The following is a 23,281-nucleotide window of genomic DNA, read 5'->3' as shown; positions in this document are numbered from 1 at the left end:
CACTCGCCGCACCAATCTTGGATGACAACCCCAGCATTCGCCACACCAACCCCTATAAAAACCAACATCAAAATTGACACGTATAATTCTATTGGTGGTATTCACACCCCTATTCGAGGTACCGCCTGATTTTCCGAAACGCCAAAAATCCAATCCAACTGTCAGGCATAACATTAATTAATCGTACTGTTCTATTACATGGAAGTAGAAGGATCTATGTCCATGCCAGATAAAGTACTAGTGGAAACTAGCTCAAATGAAACTGCGAAACTGTCCATTCATTGCCTAGAAATAATTAGTATTTATTAAATTTTAATTTAAAATTAACTATGTTAGAGCTATAAATAGTTTATAGTAATTATTTATTAATGTTATGTACAGATTTATTTTAATTTAAGTTTAAATATAATTGTAATTTTATTAATGCATATTAATGTGAAATTAAGTCCATCATCGTACGAAACTGCTTCCGAACGAACTCTCGAAGCTGCATGCATTTGTTAACCTTCCACCCAAAATGAAAGAAGCACCAGAGTTTAGTGTCTTGTAATTGCAACTTTTCAAAAAAAATTTTATGTGATGTATTAATTACTTTTGATTATAGTTGTACAAATTTATATTTGTAATTGTAAATCTTTAAAAATAAGGTTAGTAGTATCACACTTACTTTGAAATATAAATGATCATTTTTCTAATTTGGTTGTAAAATTAAAACATTTTCTTGTTAGCATATCAAAACCAAAATCTTCATCAAATTTGTATGATTTTATTTTCTTAAATAAAAGCTCATGTATTTGTCTCAATTAGCTTGAGAAATATTTAACTCAAATTATGATTTTAATATTGACTTTGAATATAAAATTCAATTTATTGTGCCGACTACTTAAACTTATTAATATTCTATTTAAGAAATACAATAAAAATTCCATCCATCACACAATCAAATTCAATGAAATTACAAGTTATGGTTCACTCCCCCCACGCTTTATCCGCCCCTTTGACATAACCTTTAATTGGAATTTTTAATTCCTTTAATATATTTTTTACATGTAAATAAAATGATATTTGTTATTTTAAAAAATCATGATTCTTTTTATATAATAATTGACTGGTTAGTTAGAATATGTCTCAGTAATACTGATGAACTTATTATTGATTTTACTGTAAGATAAATTAGGAAAATTTGGATAAAAAATTATGACTTTATTAATGAAACCCAAATTAAAAATAAATATTTAATAGAAAGTAAGAAATACTTGGACATCGATTACATATGCCTAATTTGAAAACCCATGTTATGTTTAAATGATTGATATTAGAGTCACTTTTATTTGTCTTAAATTATATTTTAGTTATTTATATTTGAAATGTTATGTTTTAGTCACGTATGTTATCGTTTTATTACGAAGTGGTCACTCTACCATTAAGCTCCGTTACCTCCCTAACAGCGGTCTTACATAACAGTCTAAATGGATTCTAAATGCTAACTTTGATACCCTACGTGACAATCCAAATTAAATTTATTTAATTAAAAACCTATTTTCATCTAAACAATTGGACATCTAAGTTGACATTTAAAACTCATTTGGACTGCCACTGCCGCTAGGGAGGTAATAAAGTTTAGTGGTAGAGTGATTACTTCGTAACAAAATAATAATATAAATAACTAAAATATAATATTTCAAACATAAATTACTAAAATATAATCTGACTATTTTTAAAATTTACCGTATTGGAATTAAGATATATTTTGTCATATAATACTTATTATCTTTATTACTCAATTCTTAATATCCTTTTTTAAGTAATTATATGCAATACTAACAAACATGGTAACATGTCAAAACAAGAAAAGAAAAATCCTTTTTTGTCCCGCTCTTCCAAGTAATTACAGCGTGCCTTGTGCTGAGTGCTGACCATTACACATCTTTTCGGCATCTCTATTCTTTTCTTACATCATAGTAAAATTAAACCTGACAACCTTCGAAAAAAAATCTTCTATTTAAGCATCTCTCAATCTTCTCAAAATAAACGAACCCTTAATCTCTTCTTCTCATGCTTGAATACTCGAACCAAAGCATCGCTGCTACTGCCCCAAAACCACCAAAGTCGCCATTTTTTCCTTCAAAACGGAGGAAAAAGAAAAAAAGGACGGAATAAGAAGCATCGTTATGAGAGTCTGAGACCCATGTCTGAAAACGAACATCATTAGCAAATCCGAAAATAACCCATTTCTCAGATTTAGATTCTTGCATTACCCATTTGATTAATTTTCTTTCTTTGACGTAAAGATTATGAAGAAAATTAGAGGGTTCAAGCTTGGGCGCAAGCTAGTGAAGGTGTTCAAATGGATAATCCCACCTAGAAGAAGAAACTATCGGAATTGTTTCTTGAGGCATCCGACTCGAAGTTACAACCCTTTATCAAGACTCTGCTCTTTCGCGACGTTTCTTCGACGGGGAACCAAAAGGCTGTGTAATTCGGACTCGGATCCGGGTTACATTCAATTGGGTGAAAAGCGAGTGAAGCGGGTAGGAGTGCCGAAGGGGCACCTTGCAGTGTACGTGGGGGAATCAGACGGTAACATGAGGAGGGTGGTAGTGCCTGTGATTTATTTCAATCACCCGCTATTTGGGGAGCTGTTGAAGGAAGCGGAGCTGGTTTACGGGTTCAACCAATCGGGTGGGATCACGTTACCATGTGGGATTTCGGAGTTCGAGAAGGTTAAGATGAGAATTGCCGATTGGGATCATTGTCGACGGAAACAACATCGTCATTATTTTTATTGATATGTCCCCCTAACTTTAATGGCGGGTAAAAAATTGATTTCGCTTTGTTTTTTTTTTTTTTAAATACAGGAAGGTGTTAATGTTTTTTTACAACTAAAAGAAAAGTTTAAATATTGAAAGAATGGATAAGCATTAATTTATTGACTTATTCCATGTTAGGGTCTCCTTTTTCTTTATTTATTTCCTCTTTTTAGTTTGAGTTCCCTTTAAATTAGGTAATATAATTAGTTTTTAAATTAAATATTTATTATATAAATATTAATAAAGTGCTAACATAAAATTTTATCTATAATAAATAATTTTCTTTTACAATTACATTATAAGATGATAATTGTTTATACTATATTCATTAAATTGTATTTTGATTAAGAATAACAAAATTTAAGTCGCTCCATCTATTTCAATTTATTTTGAATGGAGAGAATTTTTTTTTGTAAAAAATATGAATGCTCACCAGGGACGAAGCCAGGGGGGCTGGCATGGGCCCCGGTTCCCCCTAAAATGCAAAATTACATTTTAGGCCTTTAAAATTTTTTAAAATTTTTAAATTGGTAAAGGTAAAATTGTACTTTGGCCTCCTAAAATTATAAAAATTCGATTTAATCATTTACAAATTATAAAGATATAAACTATAAAAAATTAAAATTCCATCCAGCCTCTCAAAAATTTTTTTTGACTTCGCCCCTAATGTTTACAATAGAGTAGACCTATTTAAAAGTTGAATAATCTAATCGACTCAATTTAAGTCGCACTTAAATAAAAAATTTTGTATATCTGATTAACTCCACCCAAATTCAAATTTAGATAATAAAAATTATTTTATTAATTTTTAAACAGTAAAACAAATTTTTTTAGCGAGAGGGGCCGATCCGTGTACATATCTAAAGTGGAGTGAGGAACTGTTTTAAATGCTTGTTTTGCTCCATCCCACCCAACTTTTAAAATTACTATTTTGCTACTTACAAATATTCTATATATATTTTACAATTTTATTATATATAATATATACAAAATCATTAATATGTGAATATGTTATATTTATTTATAAATATATAATTTGATAGTATTACATTGAAGAAATTAAGAATAAAAAAATAGGTAAAACAAGCCGTAGTAGGTGTTTATGGGCTAGGTTGGGTTCAACAAAAAATTTAGGCTCATTTGTTAGGTTAAGGCCTGGTTCGAAAAATAGGCCTAAAATTTTGTCTAAGCCCAACAGGGATAAAAATGTTAAAACTTAGATCCAGCCCACCCATATTAATTTTTTATATAATTTTTAAATATAAATATATAATATATCAAAAATACTAAAAATATTAAAATAAATATTTCTCAACAAATTAAAAATAAATTTTAAAAAATATGTATACTTAAATAACATTAAGATAGATGCAATTTAACAAACAAATATCTCTAAAATAATAACAAAATTAATAATCAAACAAGTGTTATACAATATCTAAACAATAACAATAAAATAGTAGTAAGGTAATAGTAAAATGGTAGTAAAATAGGGAGAAAATAACAAAATAACAAAAAAATAGTAGATTTTTTTGTCTTTTTGTGAATTCGGGTTGAGCCGGGCCTGAATAAAAAATGCCTTACTCGAGATTCGACCTATTTTTTAAACAGGCATTATTTTTTTGTCTAGACTTATTTTTCAGACCTATATTTTACTTAAATCCTCTTACTTTTCAGACGGACATTTTCCGGCCCATGAACAGTTCTAACTATAGTTATAGATGTAAACAACATTCACGAACATGAATATTTTCAACATTTATACAAACTTAAAACGAAACCATCCATAATTTTGATAATTACTAAACTTATTTAAATATAATTTTACATCATTAAATATAAATGGTTACTAAAAATCCATACGTATCTTACTATTTTATTTTATCAAAATACGTATCTTACTAATTTATTCATGCAAAAAAAAAAACAATACGTTTTCCTTTTTTAACCTTATCTTTTGCTTTTCTCATTGAACCTTGTTCCGACATTTTCAATACTTCATTAATTAGTTGAGATACATGAGAATCTCCTCAGCCACGACTATATGTTCCATAAAAAGCATTCTTTTTAATTTTATAAAACCTAACACCATACAGTACAACAAGTTTTTACTTCGTCACGTCGAAAACCCAACACCCATGTGCAAGCTTGACTTTGCTGAACTAAACAGCAAAAAAGGAATAATTGTTAGACTAGTATGTACAACAAGAGCAACACAATGATGGGAGTTGGGCCTGTTTCCATAAAAATAATTAGGAACCGATCCGACAGATCCAGATTTTCTTAAGGTTCTTGTGGGAGTTTTATCAGGTTTGATTATAAACCTAGTTTTCTTCTTTTTTCTAACTTTTTTTTGGAAAAAATTACTGGGTCAAAAATCTCGAAAGAGAATCCCAAAAATCCAAGTTGCAGACCATTTAACCTGTCATTCCTAATTAAATAGATTGGTATCTTTGGAAAATTATATTCGGAGTCGGACTTTGTCCTTTGATGCCATTCTTCTCTTTTAAATCAATATTTAATATGATTGCAAGTTATTTAATTAATGAAATTAATAAAAGGTTTTTGGAACATATGTTGGTATATTTTATTATTTCTCTAAAAATAATTTGATTCTCAATAATAAGTTGAAAAAAATCATTTGCTAGTGGGGAAGAACATGCCTATGTATATATAGGTCAACAATCAAAGAAACGGAGGCACAAAGACTACAACAGTACAATTTCCAATCATAGGTATTTATTTTATAGTAGAGGACCAAAATATAAATTACAAACTTCAATAGCTCCTCTATAGATCTTAGCATAAGACTATGCCTTCAAACAACTATTATTTTGTATTTGGTGTACCTGTAATATTAATCCTCTATTAAGATAACAACATATCTCTGTTTACCTTAAGCTATTTAATATGTATGTGTCTACAACCCATCTGCTAGGTGGCTACAACCTTGTATGTATATGTGGGATGAAAATGCATCTAGCAGAAAAACCTAACATACTACACTAACTTTGAAAACGATTCAGATTTAATGGTAGTGAATGGCCTTGGGCACATGGATTCCTCAATCAAGCGCTATACCCATGATTTGAAGGATGCCATTGTGTTGGATCATGGCTGCTGCTGCATGCTGCAACACAAGCTTCCTCCATTGAGGATTGGGAAACATCACTGTTGCAAATGTTTGCAAATGCACGCATGTGTTTCATTCCGTACTGAGTTAGTGACCCGCAGTGTGTTTCGAACAAGCGAACCTGGATTCAAGATTTGGTTTACAACTTGATCAAACAATGAAGAAAACTAGTTAAAATTTTGAGAGGAAAAGATATAATAAATACCATGGATTTCAAGCACTGCCAGTCATCAACAAGGGGCAAACTAGGTTCCCTGATGGTATTGAGGATGACAGAGCCTTTTGCTGGTCCATACAACACTGTTCCAATCAAGTCAATGCTGCCATCCAAGTGGGTTCTATGCCTCATAGTCTCAGAAATCTGTTTCAGTATTTCTTTCTTCTTCGATCCATCTTCCGAATTTTTGTACTGTATAACAAATGAAATGACTGACATCGATATCGTTTTTTTCTCTTGTAATTTAAAGAATTTAAATAAGATACGGGGAAGGGGAAATGAAAAGAATAGAGCTCAAGCTCACCATATGCCATAAAAAGAGAATATCTGCATCTCTCTGGTTAACAGCTTCCATTTGCATGTCATGGCTAAATTCATTTGGAGGAAAGTTTACGGAAGCAGGATCAAAACCTTGATACAAATAAAGCTTTTCAGCTTTAATGCTTCTGCTACCGTATTCATACATGGACCACGGATGTATGGTTGAATGAAGTTCTTTCCTGCTTATCAGCATGTGATACATAATGCACCATTAGTAAATACCAAAACAAATGTTCGCAGAAAATTTGTTGCATGCGCTTACTGTTTTATACTGTTGCTCTATGGTTTCTCTCTTCAGATTGTGAGTTTCACTGCAGATCATGAGCATATAAATAAGCTAATGAACCAAAATACTCGGAATTGAGACTGGACTTGTGTTAGTGATAGCTGTTATTCGAGCTGATTTATGGTCTTAAGGGAGTTTCAAAGGAGAATTAACTGCATATACCTGTCCTCCATCCAAGCCACACTATACAAATCTCCTAAACAAGTGATGAACTCCGGAGGTGGAGAAGGTTCCATCCCAGGACAATACGTACCCCAACTACTCTCTTGCGCATTTGACGCTGTTGTTACATAAATGTTGAGATCTTCTGGCATTATGCCTTCAAAGATACTGCCACTCTCACAAGCTTCTACATATATAACCTGGTGGCATCAGAAATGGAATGTAAAAGATCATACAAGTATTTTCAATCATATAAGAGAGGAAAAATATATTATGCCATTCATGGAAGTGCAGAGGATGAGTAATTTTGAAACTTGAATATCTGTTACCATCTCTCTGTAGCTCCCAGCAGCATGTTTTTTCTTCAAGACATCAAGAAAATCCATAGCATACAGAAATGGCAAATTTGGCATCCCTAGAATCAAAATTTCAAATCAGTAAAGACCATAAGCATACTTTCTTAATTTTAAGATTTCACACTGAAAGAAGCCTAACAAAAGTCTTCAACGTACCGAGAACTCCGGGGCCTCCATGATCGGAGTAGTAAAGGAATATTCTGTCATCGGGTTTGCTATCAACAACCTTTCCACTTCCTCCACTCAATGCACTTCTGTTACCAAGAAGCACTGCATACAAATTTGCAGCAGTAACATGCTCACCCGTGTAATCCTACCATTAAATACAGTCCCATCAGTATTGATCATTATGGTTATATTACAGCAAATTCAAGTGAGTTAAGCTCACTTCCCTCCTTAAGTTAGCATTGCATGCCTCGCAAGGAAAAAAAATAAAAATAAATATAAAACAGACAGGACAACATATGAGAATCTACAAAGTAATTTAGAAGGCATTATTAGCAGGCTTCCCAATTAAATTTTTATGCCCATATGTTTTTCCTATGTTTAATACATTAACAAATAGCAAACTTAAGCCTCAAAATTTCATACCTACTTTGGTTGAAATGTCTTCTTTCAGTGTTCATTTGACAATAAATTAGCTCTTTTTTTTTTAAGAAATTCTTTTTATGCAACCACTTGTGAGAGGGTAAGATTAGCAAATCATCACTTTATGTTGAATATCGGATTATAATTTTTTTTTAATAATCTCATTATAGATTTGTTCTAATCATATTTGTTATTTTTGACACAATACTTAAAATTACTCTAGCCTCTCATTAACCTATAAATAAGAAGATGATGCGCTTTAGCGCCCCCAAATCCAAATCCTTCTGCATTGACAATAATACTTATACTAATCGAACTAAGACTTAATCCTTAGATTATAAATTTAAGTCATAGGATTACATCTATTAATCTACAATTATACTTCCAGAGCAACGATAATGACAAAAGGGTCGGCCCATTTTATAAAAATCAAGTTTCCCATCACTATCAAATCAATGTTGAACAACATAAAACGCAACCAACAACTCACCAACACCACAAATCATGATTAAACAATTTTTATAACCTTGACCGGTTTGTTTTTGTTAAACAAATCTGTAACCCATATATTATTATATATCAGATTTATTATTATTATTGTACAAACATTATCTGCCTGTTCTCTTCTTAGATATTAATCTTATTTTATACTATAAACTTTCTAAATCCTAACCTAAGTAATTAAACCTTAAAAAAAAAGCAAGTACACTTGACGAAATCTAAGAACTCAAAATTAAGTGGGTGGGACAGTGACCAAGTTGCCACCCATTTATTACATGTTGAGTGGAAGGAGAATTATCACCTTAGGTACGCCGGCATAAACATCATCCCCTTGGGGATGGTTGATGATGATTCCTGGCCTCGGATTCAGCTCATTCATGGCTATGTCATCGTACATAAACACAATAATGTTCTCTTCCTTCAATCCTCCTTTCCTTAACAGTTGATAAGCGTGGCATACATCTGCCTGCACTTGCACCCCAAATGAACAGGTGTTTTCCCATGTAAGCAAACCAGTATTATAAACTAATGGTAGCTAAGCAAAGACTGGGATTATAGTTGTTGATAAATGGTTTTTATTACCTGATGCCTGTAATTTCCATAGCCAGATGAACCAGCCACGAGAACAGCCCATCTGGTTCCGAGTTGCTGATCATCTTTTTCTGAAGGCAGTCGGATTATTCCAGACTCCCAGTGGTTCAACCGGGTGGCTTTTCCACCATTAGCTGCTTCAAAAAGCAATAATAGAAGGAAAAGCAAAGCCGGGCTGTTGTGGAAAACATAACCTTGTTTTGCCATGGGGTGCTTTAATATAAAACGGAACTGGTTCAGGAAAGCCAGCCACAACAAGAGAATAAGGAAACTTTGAAGCGAAACGATAATTGGGAGAGAGAGAGTATTAAAGATGGAGGTGGGTTAAAGTGTGTGAGATGCCATGCAAAAGAACAGGTTGACACGTGTGGGAATAGTTTCAGAATTGTGGGTCCAAAACTCCTCTTCTAATCCCTTTGTCTGTATATATTTTTTAGTTGGTGTTTCTTCTGGGCTTTAGTTGCTTATAAATCTAACAGAATGAATGAAGGGACAACTAAAAGCAAAGACTATTGGAGAGGTTTAAGGCTTTTAAGCTAGGTTGGGTATGGTTATCGATAGGAAGCAATGCTGTTCAAAAGTTGTCCCACAAATTCCGTAGGTAACAGTCTTGTCTGTTAAGATTTGTGTATCAGTTTCCCTGATCTATGATTTGACAAATGTATATGCTGCCAGATTTTTTTAGTCTTGCCTAGAAGGAAGTTTTAGAGGGCTAAAAAGGTGGGTGATCTGAGGAAAATGGAATAAACGAAGCTTGTCTTTATTAGTCTGTATTAATCATTATTGGTGCTTGCTTGACAAATAAGGGTGTTGTCACTTGTCGGAGGCCGAAATGCAACAAAAATTAATTAAACAAAATTGATTCAGGTAATAGAACAAATAACGTAAAACAACTTTCAGCCGTCACTTGCGGGAGTGCTCAGTTGGTTAGAGCCTATGACGGTTACCTAGCGTTCCATGGGACTGCCAATCCTCTTTTTGTAAAAGAACAAAAATACCAAAAAGCTCTGCTTCAAAAACAAAAATATTTGTATTCAATCCTCTTTTTTGTAAAAGAACAAAAATACCAAAAAGCTCTGCTTCAAAAACAAAAATATTTGTATTCAATCTTACGTGGTAAATTCAGGACTATTCCGTATCACATTTTAAATTTAATCTAAATGCTGAATCACATACTGTTCTATTGAATGTAACAGCAGACCCCGTAAACGAGGTAACCAGGAAGTGCTGGACCAACAACGATGGGATTCCTGTTCTAAAAGGATATTAATACAACAAATGAAGGACAACTTGAGTTTCCACAAAAACCAAAGGATGGAGTTTCCTGTTCTTGGTCACGAACCTATAATGTACATTGAGACTAGCCATTGACAAAGACATGGACTATTCCGCATCACAAAATTAGACATAATCTAACTCCTGGGTCTGGTTTCCCAACATTTAGTCAATAATTAGGTACACTTCACGGGGAGTGGGGGAAGCTAACTCAGAATGTGGTGTGTCACACAAATAGCTGTTCAGCTTGTACAATGATCGCCACTCGTCCATGACTGCCATTTGATCCGGAGTTAAGCCGGGAAGTGATTTTTGATGGAGGAGTTTCAGAACCTTTTCAGTTTTCCCCAGAACATGAGCTGCATGTCTCACACTCTCTTCTCTCTCTTCTATGGCGCTGGTCGAACACTTGATTGAAATGAAACATTGTAAGTTGGTGAGACAAGCGGCCAATATATCAGAAACCATGACACTTATCGCTTCGAATAGTCTTTCACTTGTCTCGTAATTTTTGTCTTTGTAGTCTAGCAAAAGGGATTGGCTTATCCTGTACATGGAATTAGCAGCCAATACCTTGATAGGCCACTTTGAAGGGCTATCCATTAGACACATATTCACATTGTTCTTCTTAAATTCCATGAATATGTTCTTTGCTGAATCAGAAAGTACTTCTAGTATTTCCTTTGTGCTTTTTCCTTGGAGGGACAGTTTACGAAGGTCCACATTTAGCCACCTATGATATAGCTCAACAGATAGCCAGACAATATCTGCAGCCTTCCCGTTGTTTACCAGCTTCCCGTGCATGTGCTCTATGCTTCTGACATACACCAAGCCTTCATTTACTCCAGTTATAAGATGTTTGATTGAGTAGCCATCGATGTTTGGAACTGCAAACGCGATGCTTGTCAGTGTCACCAAAGAAAGAGACCAACAATTTGGAGCTTCTTCAGTATCTAGAGGGGGTACTTTGAAACTGTCAAATTCTGTAAGTCCCTTGAATCCCTCAGAAGGTCTTGATAGTTCCAAAAGTTCCATGAGATGTTTTGGCTGTCTCTTCTTTGCTTTCCGCCACCAGTAATCGGTGGCATCTCGGTTTTCCTTCATCATTAGGTCAACCAGTGCATCTTCACCTTCAAGATGCAAAACAAAACGGCTGAGATCCTGCTTGTAGTTTGGGGGTGACTCTGGACCTGAGTCATTTCTAATGCTGTTAGGTGCGAATTTCATCAGCCAATCTCTACCATGGTCATAGCATAACAAAATCGTACCCATAAAGTAAACCGAGACAAAACGAATCACTTTGCTCATGAACACAATTCCAGCCTGAATTCCAATACATACATTGAGAAGTTTGATCTTTGCATCGTGGAGAATTCTCCTGCATCGCGGATGATGTATTGGTATGTTGCTCAACGGGCACTCTTTCATCTCCACTAATGCCTTAATCCAGTACTCTTCTAGCTTGTAGTCGCTGTTGCAACCCTTCTTCCTGCCTCTTGTTGGACACCTGAAATTGATAGCAAGAAACCATCTCATTGCAGGGGCAATTGTACCCATTCCAACAGCAACAGCCTGTGTAAGTAGCACTAAATTGATTGACCATTTATAATCAGAATCCCCTTTGCAGAACTCAAATGACCCACGCATCACATAAAATCGAACCATGGCTTCAGCTAATGTTGCAGCACTCAAGAGACATAAGGCACCTGAGGCAGTACATGTAACTGATCTTCCCATAACAAATTGGGGACTACAGGTATGAGCCATCATCCAATATTTCATTAGAGCTTCTCTAAGTTTATCTACTAATGGCTGGCCACTTTCTTTTGCCATTGAGCATTCTTTTTGAGCCATTTCATACTTCTTTTTGTATTTAAGTTCTAAATAACGCTCAATAGTTGGAACAGTCAAAGCTGAAAAGCTGAAAACAAGTAATAAAACAAGCATGAGAAACATTATGATAGCATGTTCCAAAACGAACACATAGATTACACCGGTACCAAGTTGAATACAGATATTGACGACAACAGTAATAACAAGTATCCCCAAAGCTACAACGTTGCTCAATATTTCTTTATTCTCCATGGTTCCTAAAGAAGGCATAGAGTTACCCATTACCGTACAGATCAAGGCGGCGCTGCTTAGTTTTGCAAGCTGATCTTGGCCACGAGGCATGGGAGTGTTCAAATCCACTGATAGTTTGACAGCGACGGCTATTATAGTCAAGGAGGTGGCATTGATGGTGGAGAATTTGCAAGGGAACCATAGTTTCGAATGGCGGAAGCCATGGATAACATCTGCGGCCATAGCAAGCGCACAGGCAAGAGATGCTGCCGCTATGTAGACACCAATCCATGGCAGTGGTTCACTGAATTTGGCTTCATTCAGGACCCCATCGATGCCGCACCCAAGCTTGCCCATCTTCGTCTTTGTTTGTATATATTTCTCCTGGACGCAGATTCTTAGTTAACCCTCTGTCATTGATTTTCTCGAGTCCCGAAAAGGAGGGGTATGCGGTTCCAACAGTCAACGGTGTCTGTCTTTATATTTAACTTGAATTACTATTTTGGTACACTGATTAGTCATAATTTATACTATTTTAGTTAACGGTGCTAAGGGTACAATTGGGTTTTCCGCAAAACCAGTCTAGGATCATGAATCATGGACATGGTCAAGTATAAACAATCGAATTTGGTATTAATCTATCTCAATTTAAATTAAATAATATAATTTTATAATTATATGAATGTGATTCAATTTTGATACATCCACAACATTCCAATGAATTTAGAATTATTACATGTATTATTCAGAATTATTTTATTTTATAAATTAAAATAATAATTATGACTTTCATTTAAAATTATAATTATGACAATCATACTTGTATTATTGTTCAACCCATTGAATCAGTGAATTTTTTTTTGTTAAATCTTCACAATTTTTTTATTTATTTCAAATTTTTAAATAAAAAAGTATAAGAATTTAAATTCTAAAAATATAAAGAATATAAAAATTTGTAAACAATTTTTTTTATATATCACCTTTGTATATTTGTAATACCATTTCTCATTTATATTAAAATGGAACTTAAATTGATTTGGATGTAATAAAGTAATTACCTACTTTAATGATATTCTAATTACCTAAATCAATTATTAACATTTCATTTTTATATTCAAACAGTATAACGTTAAATCGGCAATAAAAAATGTAATTAAATTAATTAATATAAATTCAAACTTTATACATGAATAATAGTGAAATTTAATTCATCCATTTTGAACCCAAAACTATATTCTTTATTTTTTTTAATATCAATTTAATTTGATAGGAAAAATGTAAAATGTTTGAAGTTTAGAGAAATTCTCGTAATTTGTGCACTAGGGAATTATTATATAAATGGCTGATGATCTCATGTCGGCTGATTAATTTATCTAATTATTACTACTTTCAAACTAATTTATGCTTTAATCTTCTTTCTGAAAAGACAAATTATTTGGTTTGGCCGCCTTCTTTTATTCGTCAAAACGCGGCAAATCACGCCGTTTGGATTGTGTTCGTCAAGCTTTACTCAGTAACAGACCAGTCCATCGCTCGACCGGGCCCGGCCGAAAAGTGGAATTGTGTTGTTAGGTTGTTAGGTTTTTTCTTTTGGTCTTTGTATTTGGACTTTTCTTTACATTGTTCTTCAAGCCTATTACATCATACTTTTGAAAAAAAAATTAGAGAATAAATTTGGATTAATTTATTATTTTTGTGTGTTAAGAGTATTATAAATTTTAAATTAATACGTATGCAGACAATAAATAAAAGTTACTTCATAACTCAATTTAATATTGGAAATGATAAATTTTGAGCCACATCTAACATATCGTGAAACTTGTTTTGAGAGATATATATCATTTTATTTTATCAATATAAAATATTAACTTAAAAACCCCTAAAACACTTAAAAAAAGTGACGGCAAAAAAAAATGATAAGGCCATTTTCTATAACACCACCAAATAAAAAGAAATTTAAAACTAAAATAAATAAAAAAGACTTGACATAAAAAAACAAAAGTGGTGACATCAAATAAATTGGAACCACATCAAAATTTATTTTCTCCCCCACCAAATACAGGTTATACAAGTATGGGAGGGGATATTTATATTGGTGACGTGGCATTACAAAAAAGAATTTTTTTAAACAATTGGGCCAATCATTGGCTGCCATGACAGGGTGGTGATGTTAAATACATTGACATTACTCATTTTTCCTATTCATTTCATGTCATTTAAGTACTTAATTGAAAAGATAGGTCATTTTTATAAATAATACAAAATTTTGAGTCATTTTTATAAAAAAAAAACCTATTTATTATGAATAAAACATAATATATCATATCAAATAGACTTAATCTATCTAACCCAACCCAACCCCAACCCCAACATTAGCGAAGGCAGCCCAGGCCTCATTAACAGAGGAGGCGATTCACATCAGTTGCCCAATTTACCCCTCTACAATAAATTCTGTTTTGTTTTGTTCTACCTTTCTTAATTTTCTTTTTATTTTGTTGTGAATTGGGTTCCTCTGTTTCGATTGAAATCGCAAAGCAAGGAGGCCTCTGTTTCAATTAGGTTTAAGTTGCAGAAAAGGTAAGCACACTCTTTTTATCTTATTCTTGGATCTAGGCATTCAATTTTGGTAATAACTGTAGCCCCAATAAGTTAATTGAACCCCTTATCTACAGTTTGATTTCTCTTGGTCTTGGAATTCAGTTGTTTCATAATCCCAATTGCATTCGAACTGAAATTGTAGTTCTCATTAATTTTCCTTTTGTTTTCTTGTTTAGTAATTTTAATCCTATGTTCAATTTCCGAATTAGGTCTACATTCGACAATAGTTTTGTGTTTACCCCAAATTCCAATTTTCTAATACCCGACTACAATATATGCCTGATGATTTTCCATTGAATTTTAGAATTGAGTCGCTATGGGAGGTCATGGAGGGTTAAATATTTTGCCCCAAAAACGTTGGAATGTTTATAACTACGAGAACAGAGAGAAAGTCCGGAAAGATGAAGAAGCTGCTGCCAAAGAAGAGCAGCTAAAACGTGAACAAGTAAGGAAAAGGGATGCCGAGTTCCGTCTTGAGCAGCTTCGGGCTGCTCGTGGCTTGGCTCCATTAAATAAACCTGGAAGTTCAGAGCCCGCTGCTGCTGCTACTGAGCCTGAAGAGGCTGTTGAACCGGAACCCAAATCTGGTCACATTAATCTCTTTGAAGGGATTAAGATTTTTGATCCCATCAAAAGTTCAGGGAAGGAAGAGACTGCCGAGAAAGATGGGTTCAAGAGGAAGAAATTGAAGAAAGAGGAGGCAGCACCCAAGGTTGTGGCACCTGAGGATGAGAAATATCGATTGGGTTATGGGATTGCTGGAAAGGGAGTAAAGTTGCCATGGTACCTGGAGAGGCGGAATGCGGATGTTGAAGAGGGGAGTAGCAATAATGGGTCAGATAGAGTGCGGAAGGATGAGGGAAGGAAAACTGGGAAGAAGACTATAGAAGAGTTGCGGGAAGAACGTTTGAAGAGGGAGAGGCGGGAGAAGGAGAGGGAAAGAGCATTGTTAATCGAGAAGAACAAAACAAATAGGACTGTGAAGGACACAAGGTTTTCCAGGAGGTGAATGACCTTGCAGAAGTTAAAGCTCAGCAGTTCCATCTTTCTAAATGTTCAAATTGTAGAGTCATTTGAAATTGGGGTCTAACTGGCCTTTTGATATTTGTTAGAGTAGCATATAACTTTACTCCATATTTAATTTCACAATATATTTTGTAAGAGCTACATTTGATGCTTATGAATGAAAGTGAACATTTCTTCATCAATTTCCATCCTCCCAACTCCAGTTTGATATTTACTTCCATGTCTGTATACTGTGGATGGTATCATTTGTTAGACTTGTTACTTCAATCAATAGATTAATCTTTGATTCCATCCTTACCTGCGCAAACCAATGAGAATACCTTTGAAAGCTATATTCTTATTGAGGTTTTGTTTTTGAATTCAAGAAATTACGTATGAACTTTGTGCATGCATGATGCCATCCATCAAGATGCATGAAATCTGAGCTCCTGATAATATATATTTCTCTTTTTTGACTTTGTTTAGATGAAGCATGTGCAAATTCCAACACACTTTTAAAGATGTATTTTGCAAAATTATAACCCAAAGTTTGTTGAACAAGCTCTATCAACATGACTAGGTCCTATAATAAAGATTCAAGTCTAAATATATTTAAATTGAGAGATAGGCCTTGGTCCCCATCTCCCCTGTTTTTATGGTGCAAAGCTAAAGACAAAGTCGTCAAGGAAACTTTTCGAATTCCCCCACCGTAATCTTGTTCTGTACCGTCCAACATATTAAAATATCATTTGGTCCATTACCCATTATAGCTTTTTCACTGTTGGATTATGTCAACAACTTTATATAATATGGTTTTGAGTTTAACTCTTAATCTGTGACAGAAAAACAAATCAATTAACATCAACCACGATTGTATATATGTACAGAACATGAAGGTCATAAACAATGGATGGTTTTGGTGGACATAACATGCCAAATCTTATCAAGGTATGGTCCTGCCAAGAAATTTAGTAGAATGTTAGGTGGTTAACTTCTAGGAAATATTATCTGTAAGCCTAATGCTGACGGAACTGAAGATGAACTCATTTTCTTAATAGCAACTTCACTTTTTTTTTTCTTTTTATAATGTTAGATACAACGGTTTCTTCTTGTGAAGGAGTTGATTTTTTGAAGCTTAATAGATTTCATAAATTTTGCAAAAAACCAGGTTGAGAGAAAGAGAGAGAGTTCATCATCCGTTTGAAGAAGCAGAACAGAGACTTGATTTAATTATTGCATATGGCATCGAATACAAAAACTCTCTTGCATTTCGAGGATCTGGCGCTCCCTTCGGTATGTTTTCTGGGTTCTTTTCTTTACATCAAAGTTTGTTTCCATTTATCATCATTGTCCAAGGTTTAGCTTCTTGGTTCTGCATCATTGGCTTGTTTCTCTACTTTTAGGAACACCCTTGGTGTTATACAACTTTTTGGTTTTCTTGAGTGGTCAGTATCTGCAGATTTCTTGAACTTCTTTTGGTTCTTCCTTCACGATTATATGATGTTTCTATATTGAATTTTTATTATTATCAAAGACCCTCTAACAGTTCCATCATGAACATGAAAAAAAGGGGTAACTTCAGGCTTCTGCAATCTCAGCAGCAGTGTGAATTGCACACATGCAAGTATTGCTGTTTTAGAGTTTAATTCACTAATTTAGAAATCACATTGCTTAAACTCCAGTTTCAGGTTATAGTGATGAGTGCAAACATGGGGTGCGCTCAATGCAGAGAGAAAGTCTCTAAAGTTACTTCTAAAATGACTGGTAGGAACTTTGATGGGTAAACCTCATATCATAGCAAACTAATCTCTTTAAATTGTCCAGTCTAAAAATCTTCAAAGCTAAACTCCATTTCTAAATTCAAAAGCTAATGTGAGTTCTTGGGAAGATTTCATCAACTCATAAATTGTGGATAAATTGGTTTGGAACAGATAGGAACGTTCAGAATAAAGGAAATTGTTGTTCAACTTGCAGGGCTGAGAGAGTACATAGTGGATGTAAGCAATAAACAAGTGGTTGTAAAGGCAGATTTTGGGTTTCGTTGGAAACTGAAAAATGAATTTTCTAAGACCGAAAAGAGAAAGTATTGGCATCTACTTGGAGTCTTCAAGTGTTTGGGCCGAATTTGTTTCTGTAAACAGATAGCATTAGCTGATTGAGCTAAGCATTACCAAGGAAAAAATAAAATAAGAAGAAAAAAAGGAAGGAATTCTTTAATATTATTGTAATTTGATTGGAAACTGTGCATTGTTTGTACGAATAACATTCTGTAATTCCTTGGAAACTTATTCCATTTTTAATCATATTATAAATATTCATTATTATCTTTGATGAAAACTGTATAACATCTATAACATACGATAAAAGCTATCCCGTGGTTGCTTGAGATTGCAGAATTGAAGATTGAGCAATTGTTTGGTGAAGACACGTCATTAAGGTCTACCATCCTATAAAAACAATCCCGTCCATGTTTATGTTTGACATCCATCCAGGTTTATACGATTGGCATCTGCCTTCTTTATTTATTTATTTTTTTTAACTTTAGTGAAAATGTAAAAACATAACATTTGCTTTGTTTTGTTTTAAAGCTATAGTAATAATAATAATTGTTCTTCCCAAACAGCTTGTGGCTAAGCATGGAACCAGCTGGCTTGAGCAACTCGACACATGTGCTGCAATTTGGCAACAGGTGTCCTTTTTTTGGTCAAGATGGATGGTGGCTACTTACTAGTTACGATAAAAACACGTAAAAGAGGTGGGTCAAGGGGAAAAAATGAACCAAATTCTCCTTGTTAACCAGCGGTAAACATTCATTCAATCAAGCATGTAGGATATGAATAAACCTGAAAACAATGAATTTTTTTAATAAAAAAAAACATATCAAGGGCACCATTAGTGGGCTCAGCTTTGATATAGTGATTTTCATATCTAAAAGGATCCCTATCATGACTCATCAACTAGCAAAGTACTCCCATTTTCTTAGGACAAATCATGAACACTATCATGACAATCTCAGTAGAATCTACAGCCGTAATCCTAGGAAATTGCTATATCCCCCGCTGAAGATTATACTTCTTGACCACCGGCGTAACCTTAAAACATACTTGAGAGGAAGGCCAACCCAGTGTGCTTTTAAGTACAAATGCAATAATCAAAACCTTTTCTTTATGAAAATATAAATTTATCTACAAATAAAAGTTACTCTTAGATGCAATATTGATAAATTAACTTCAGTATCTATAAACAGGAACCAACCATAACAAGTTCTGCTAATTTGCTCAAAGCTAACAAGTACCAACCAATTGAAGGTGAAGCAGTCCAACGACTACTAATTCCTCTTCCCTTTTCCTTCATCATACTTGTCCAGAGGAAGGTAAGTTGAGGGAAAATATTCAGAAGGACCAGGGACGCTTACCACTTCTTCATGATATATCCCATAATTATGCCGAGCAAGCCGATCAACATGACAAACATGAATGACACACCACCACCGCTTTTGCTGCCTTCACGCTTGAACAGATCCTAAAACATTTGAAATCTTTATGTGTAAGAAGTTTACATATGGCTCAGATCGAAAGAAAATAATAAACAAGAGAGTTTTGATTAAAGGCTCCTAAGCACTGAATACATTTTACTAACTTGGTCATTACAACAAAAGAAGAGGGCAGGGGAAGCACAGTTGAGAAGCAAGTGGGAAGGGATAGAACGGATAATACTACTCTACACATTGAGTATAATCTATATATGGTTAAAGTCGTAGTCTATTTTCCCTCACCAGTTCATGGCGAAGCTTGTTACTTTGTTGAATTGCCTTATTTTTTTCCTCAGTCAGCTTTGTCATAAGAGCTTTCTCCTGCAATTATAGAAAGTATCATGTTATTCTGCTGTATCAATATCACATGCAATGTATGCCAATTAGAAAAAGAACTCCGGGCCCCGATGCTGCAAAAGCTGGCTAGGGGCATTCAGTAGAAAGTGTAGATGGTGCCTCCTTGCTGCATGGTGCTACTACAATCTGCTGAACATTGCTTTGGGCTCAGAAGCTCACAAAGATGTCTAGTATCTCAACACATTTTGGTCTGAACAATTAGAAATGAACTTCTCTAACTATAATTCGACTTTAAACCACCCTCTTAATCATCATTCAATTAGAAATGACCTTGAAAATAAGGAACTTACACTTTCCAGATTACCAAAATAAATTACAATTATTAAGATAAATTAAAATCAATCGTGCATATGCAGAAGCACACGGCGAAATCATGATAGAGAATTCAAATTTTACCTCAGAAGATATTTCTTGAGCTTCAAGCCCTTCCGTAAATGCTCTGGCACCCTGCATTCAGCAAAATTACCAAATGAAAGAAGACAAAAAGAGAACTAATAACAAAAACACATGCAACGAGATCTTACTGAAGCAAACTCAGCAGCATTTGCATGCTTGCCATCTGAAAAAGAGACTCCCGGTGAAGGTCCCTCTTCAGACCCTTCTTGTGCTGTTGAAGGTGGAGAAATATAAACCACTTTCAACTTGCACTCTTCAACCACATTTCCAGCTTCTTTGTTGAACTATAATATGAAAGATTCCCCATAGATCATAAACTGCACATACTTGCAAATCTCGAAGTAGTAAATAATACAATGAATATAAATAGTTAACTACCATTTCTGCAGTTATATCGTTTGCCGTTAAACCATCATTCACTTTTACACTTTGAAGGAGGAATTTGTCCCGGCATTGCATATCAGGAGGAGCCTCCTTTTGCGCTTGCATTGTAACTAAATCAAAATCAATCATTGTTTTAGAAACCGCAAAGTATCAAGTAAAATACAACTGATTTACAACACCTATAACATCGCATGTGGATCGAGGCAAGACGACCCCCGTGTTTGGACGGACGCAGTACTTCTTCGGATTTGTTGTTTTCACCTGAAAACAAAATCAATTAACTCAAAAAGGAAATGTACAACATCATTTTGAGATTTAAACAATAAAAGCCAAAAATTTCAGGTGGAAAAAATATTGATTAATTCCTTCGCGTTGCATTTTTAAACGTAAGAAGCCTATGATAAATCAAAGATCAAAAGTTACAAAACTACATGTGCCTGCCTACATTGAAAGGCGATTAATTCGAAGCTGATAAAGGTGCGTACCTTGAAAGCTACATAATTATCAGTTTTATTCGACAATTGAAGCGAACACGAGATCTGCTTCTTTAGCTCAACTATTCACCAAAAAAACAAACACACACACACAACAAAAAGAAGAAACAAATCACAACAAAACATAAAAACAAAAACCGTAGATCCACGAGAAAGAAAAACAGAACTTACAAGGAAACTTGAGCTCAGAAGGCTCGCTGCTAAGAAGTTCGCCCGTGCTCATTTCAAAGCAATGAGATCATGCAATTGCGTTGGTAAGGATCTGATAAAGGATATCTTTCTCAAAGGAAAGATAATATTTTTTCTTCTGATCTGAGAATTTATGTGTTTCGCTTCTTTTAAATAGTGAACGTGCGTCGAAGAACAAATGAACTGAAAAGGAAAGAAAAAGAATCCGATATCATTCTCTAAATCTCTATCCTTAGTTTTTGATTTTTTTAATTATTATTATTTTGAAAAAAAAATATTAAAAGATATTTTTCTTAATGATTCTTTTTATAATCTTTAAAATGATTATGTTTTAATTTTTTCACAATAATTAATGTTTCAATTTTTTTTAATTTATTAATATACCTACTTGAGCTAAGTCTATAATTAATTTTCCATATTCGGTAAGATTTTAAATTTTAATTCTTCTTTATTTGGCCTAATATATTATATTATTTAGTTTAGAGTTTGATATTTCTTCTAATATGATATTTATATTTGATAAAAATTATATATTTTAATATTTAAAAGTAATTCTATTAATTTTTTAATATTTAATTTGAATTTTGAAAGTGATTTATGAAAGTTAATTGTTCGTATAATTAGGTTTGCTAATATTCTTTTGGGGCGTTTCGGTTTTTTTTTATGGGCTTTGTTTTTCTTTTGGATTTTATTTTTCTGATTTTCTTTTAATTGAGTTTTTTAGGCTCGTGTCTGTTTTGTGGACTATCACTTATATATTTTTTTAATTATTTCTGTCTAATAAAATCCAGTTAGTTTTCTTCAAAAAAAAATTATTATTAGGTTTGAATTTTTTATTATTTTGTTAGGGGTTTAGGGTTTTGGATTTAATTTATATTTAATTTGTCAAATGCAATTCAATAAATATAATTTAATGTGAGTTATAAAGTCGATTTGAAAAAAGTTAATTGTTAATTTTATCAGTTAATTATAAATTTTCATCCTATTAATTTTAAAACCTAAATTAAGCAAAAAAAAAACTTAACCATGTTATTTTAAAATACTAAAATTTATAAATTTTGTTAAAAACAAGTAAATATTAAACTAAAAAATAACATAAATATCAAATCTAAAATTCAAATTATGTATTAAACCTTTTCTCACAAATCATAGGTTAAAGTTGAAACAGTGTGCACACTTGAAATAAATTTAAGGGTTTGATCCTTGTAAATATGTGAAATAATATATATGTAATTTTTCTCTTGAATTTATAATATAATTTAATCAAATTAGGACAAGTCCATCACTATTGAGAAAAAGCTATGATAAGTCTACATATTTAAAAAGAGTTTAAATAAAATTTATATTAACATTTAAAAAGTTAATATTGAGGTTAAAATTTAGAAGTTAAAATTTAAGAATTTTAAAATGAAATTATTTAATTACTTTTACTTTCTAAATAAATTCACAATAATTATAGTGAAATAAGACTACATTGAATGTAGATTGGTGTAATTATATATTCAAGATAGAAATGTATAATTTTTTTTAAAATTATAATAAATAATTGTGTGTAATGATAAAATATATTATTCTTATAAATATATTTTTAAATTGTTAAAATAATATTATTAAAAAATATAATCATAAATTCCTGAATATCAATAATAAAATTAAGTTAAAGAATATATAATAAAAAACTTCTCTCCTCACTTTCAAAATCATCTCAACGTGACCATTAGCAACATATGGATGAGTATGGCATGATAATTAAGAAACTCCTTTACAATTGTATTTTTTTCCTGTCACATCTTCATTTATTATCCTAATTATTTTAAAGTATATATATAGAGATCCAAGTTAAGCATACACTCCAAAAAAAAGTCATAACAGATGGAATTTAGTAAGCACCAAAGTGATTAAATTATTAATAAATCTTTATTTTAATATTTTAAAAATTATAAAATAATTATTAAACTATTTGAAAATTTTCATTTAAGTTATTAACTATTTAAAAGTTTTTATTTAAATTATTAGATTTAA

General features: G+C 33.0%; 5 protein-coding genes and 1 pseudogene across 8 annotated transcripts; 3 read left to right on the top strand and 3 right to left on the bottom strand.

Moving 5' to 3' along the window:
- The first annotated feature begins 1,916 nt into the window (after positions 1–1,916).
- On the top strand, positions 1,917–2,935 carry LOC121211136 (auxin-responsive protein SAUR36). The gene has a single exon (XM_041083475.1). It carries the CDS (start codon positions 2,295–2,297, stop codon positions 2,787–2,789), a length of 495 nt encoding a protein of 164 aa, XP_040939409.1. The 5' UTR covers positions 1,917–2,294; the 3' UTR covers positions 2,790–2,935.
- Positions 2,936–5,532: 2,597 nt separating this feature from the next.
- On the bottom strand, positions 5,533–9,461 carry LOC121211135 (vacuolar-processing enzyme-like; annotated as a pseudogene).
- A 584-nt stretch (positions 9,462–10,045) lies between these two features.
- On the bottom strand, positions 10,046–12,778 carry LOC107886085 (uncharacterized). Its single transcript, XM_016809910.2, has one exon. It carries the CDS (start codon positions 12,659–12,661, stop codon positions 10,406–10,408), a length of 2,256 nt encoding a protein of 751 aa, XP_016665399.2. The 5' UTR covers positions 12,662–12,778; the 3' UTR covers positions 10,046–10,405.
- Positions 12,779–14,504: 1,726 nt separating this feature from the next.
- Positions 14,505–16,110, top strand: LOC121211134 (leukocyte receptor cluster member 1 homolog). The gene is made up of 2 exons (XM_041083474.1): positions 14,505–14,881; positions 15,207–16,110. Exon 2 carries the CDS (start codon positions 15,219–15,221, stop codon positions 15,909–15,911), a length of 693 nt encoding a protein of 230 aa, XP_040939408.1. The 5' UTR covers positions 14,505–14,881; positions 15,207–15,218; the 3' UTR covers positions 15,912–16,110.
- Positions 16,111–16,620: 510 nt separating this feature from the next.
- On the top strand, positions 16,621–18,932 carry LOC107886083 (uncharacterized). 4 transcript variants are annotated; one of them, XR_001680636.2, is made up of 4 exons: positions 16,621–16,855; positions 17,076–17,200; positions 18,302–18,399; positions 18,531–18,932. XR_001680636.2 is itself a non-coding variant. In XM_041083472.1 (3 exons), exons 1-3 carry the CDS (start codon positions 16,818–16,820, stop codon positions 18,064–18,066), a joined length of 348 nt encoding a protein of 115 aa, XP_040939406.1. In that variant the 5' UTR covers positions 16,621–16,817; the 3' UTR covers positions 18,067–18,278. The 4 variants fall into 4 exon arrangements, 2 of the variants coding, with proteins under 2 accessions (XP_040939406.1, XP_040939407.1); XR_001680637.2 differs by lacking the exons at positions 18,302–18,399; positions 18,531–18,932 and adding an exon at positions 17,590–18,278; XM_041083472.1 differs by lacking the exons at positions 18,302–18,399; positions 18,531–18,932 and adding an exon at positions 17,882–18,278.
- A 123-nt stretch (positions 18,933–19,055) lies between these two features.
- On the bottom strand, positions 19,056–21,482 carry LOC107886082 (vesicle-associated protein 1-2). The gene is made up of 8 exons (XM_016809907.2): positions 21,242–21,482; positions 21,062–21,132; positions 20,756–20,837; positions 20,571–20,686; positions 20,321–20,476; positions 20,193–20,243; positions 19,683–19,760; positions 19,056–19,429 (listed from the first exon to the last, which is right to left on the bottom strand). Exons 1-8 carry the CDS (start codon positions 21,291–21,293, stop codon positions 19,319–19,321), a joined length of 717 nt encoding a protein of 238 aa, XP_016665396.1. The 5' UTR covers positions 21,294–21,482; the 3' UTR covers positions 19,056–19,318.
- Between the last annotated feature and the right edge of the window lie 1,799 nt (positions 21,483–23,281).

The sequence above is a fragment of the Gossypium hirsutum genome, chromosome A12 (assembly GCF_007990345.1).
Source record: "Gossypium hirsutum isolate 1008001.06 chromosome A12, Gossypium_hirsutum_v2.1, whole genome shotgun sequence".
Classification (NCBI taxonomy): domain Eukaryota; kingdom Viridiplantae; phylum Streptophyta; class Magnoliopsida; order Malvales; family Malvaceae; genus Gossypium; species Gossypium hirsutum.
This window is presented reverse-complemented; position numbering and strand designations above follow the sequence as displayed.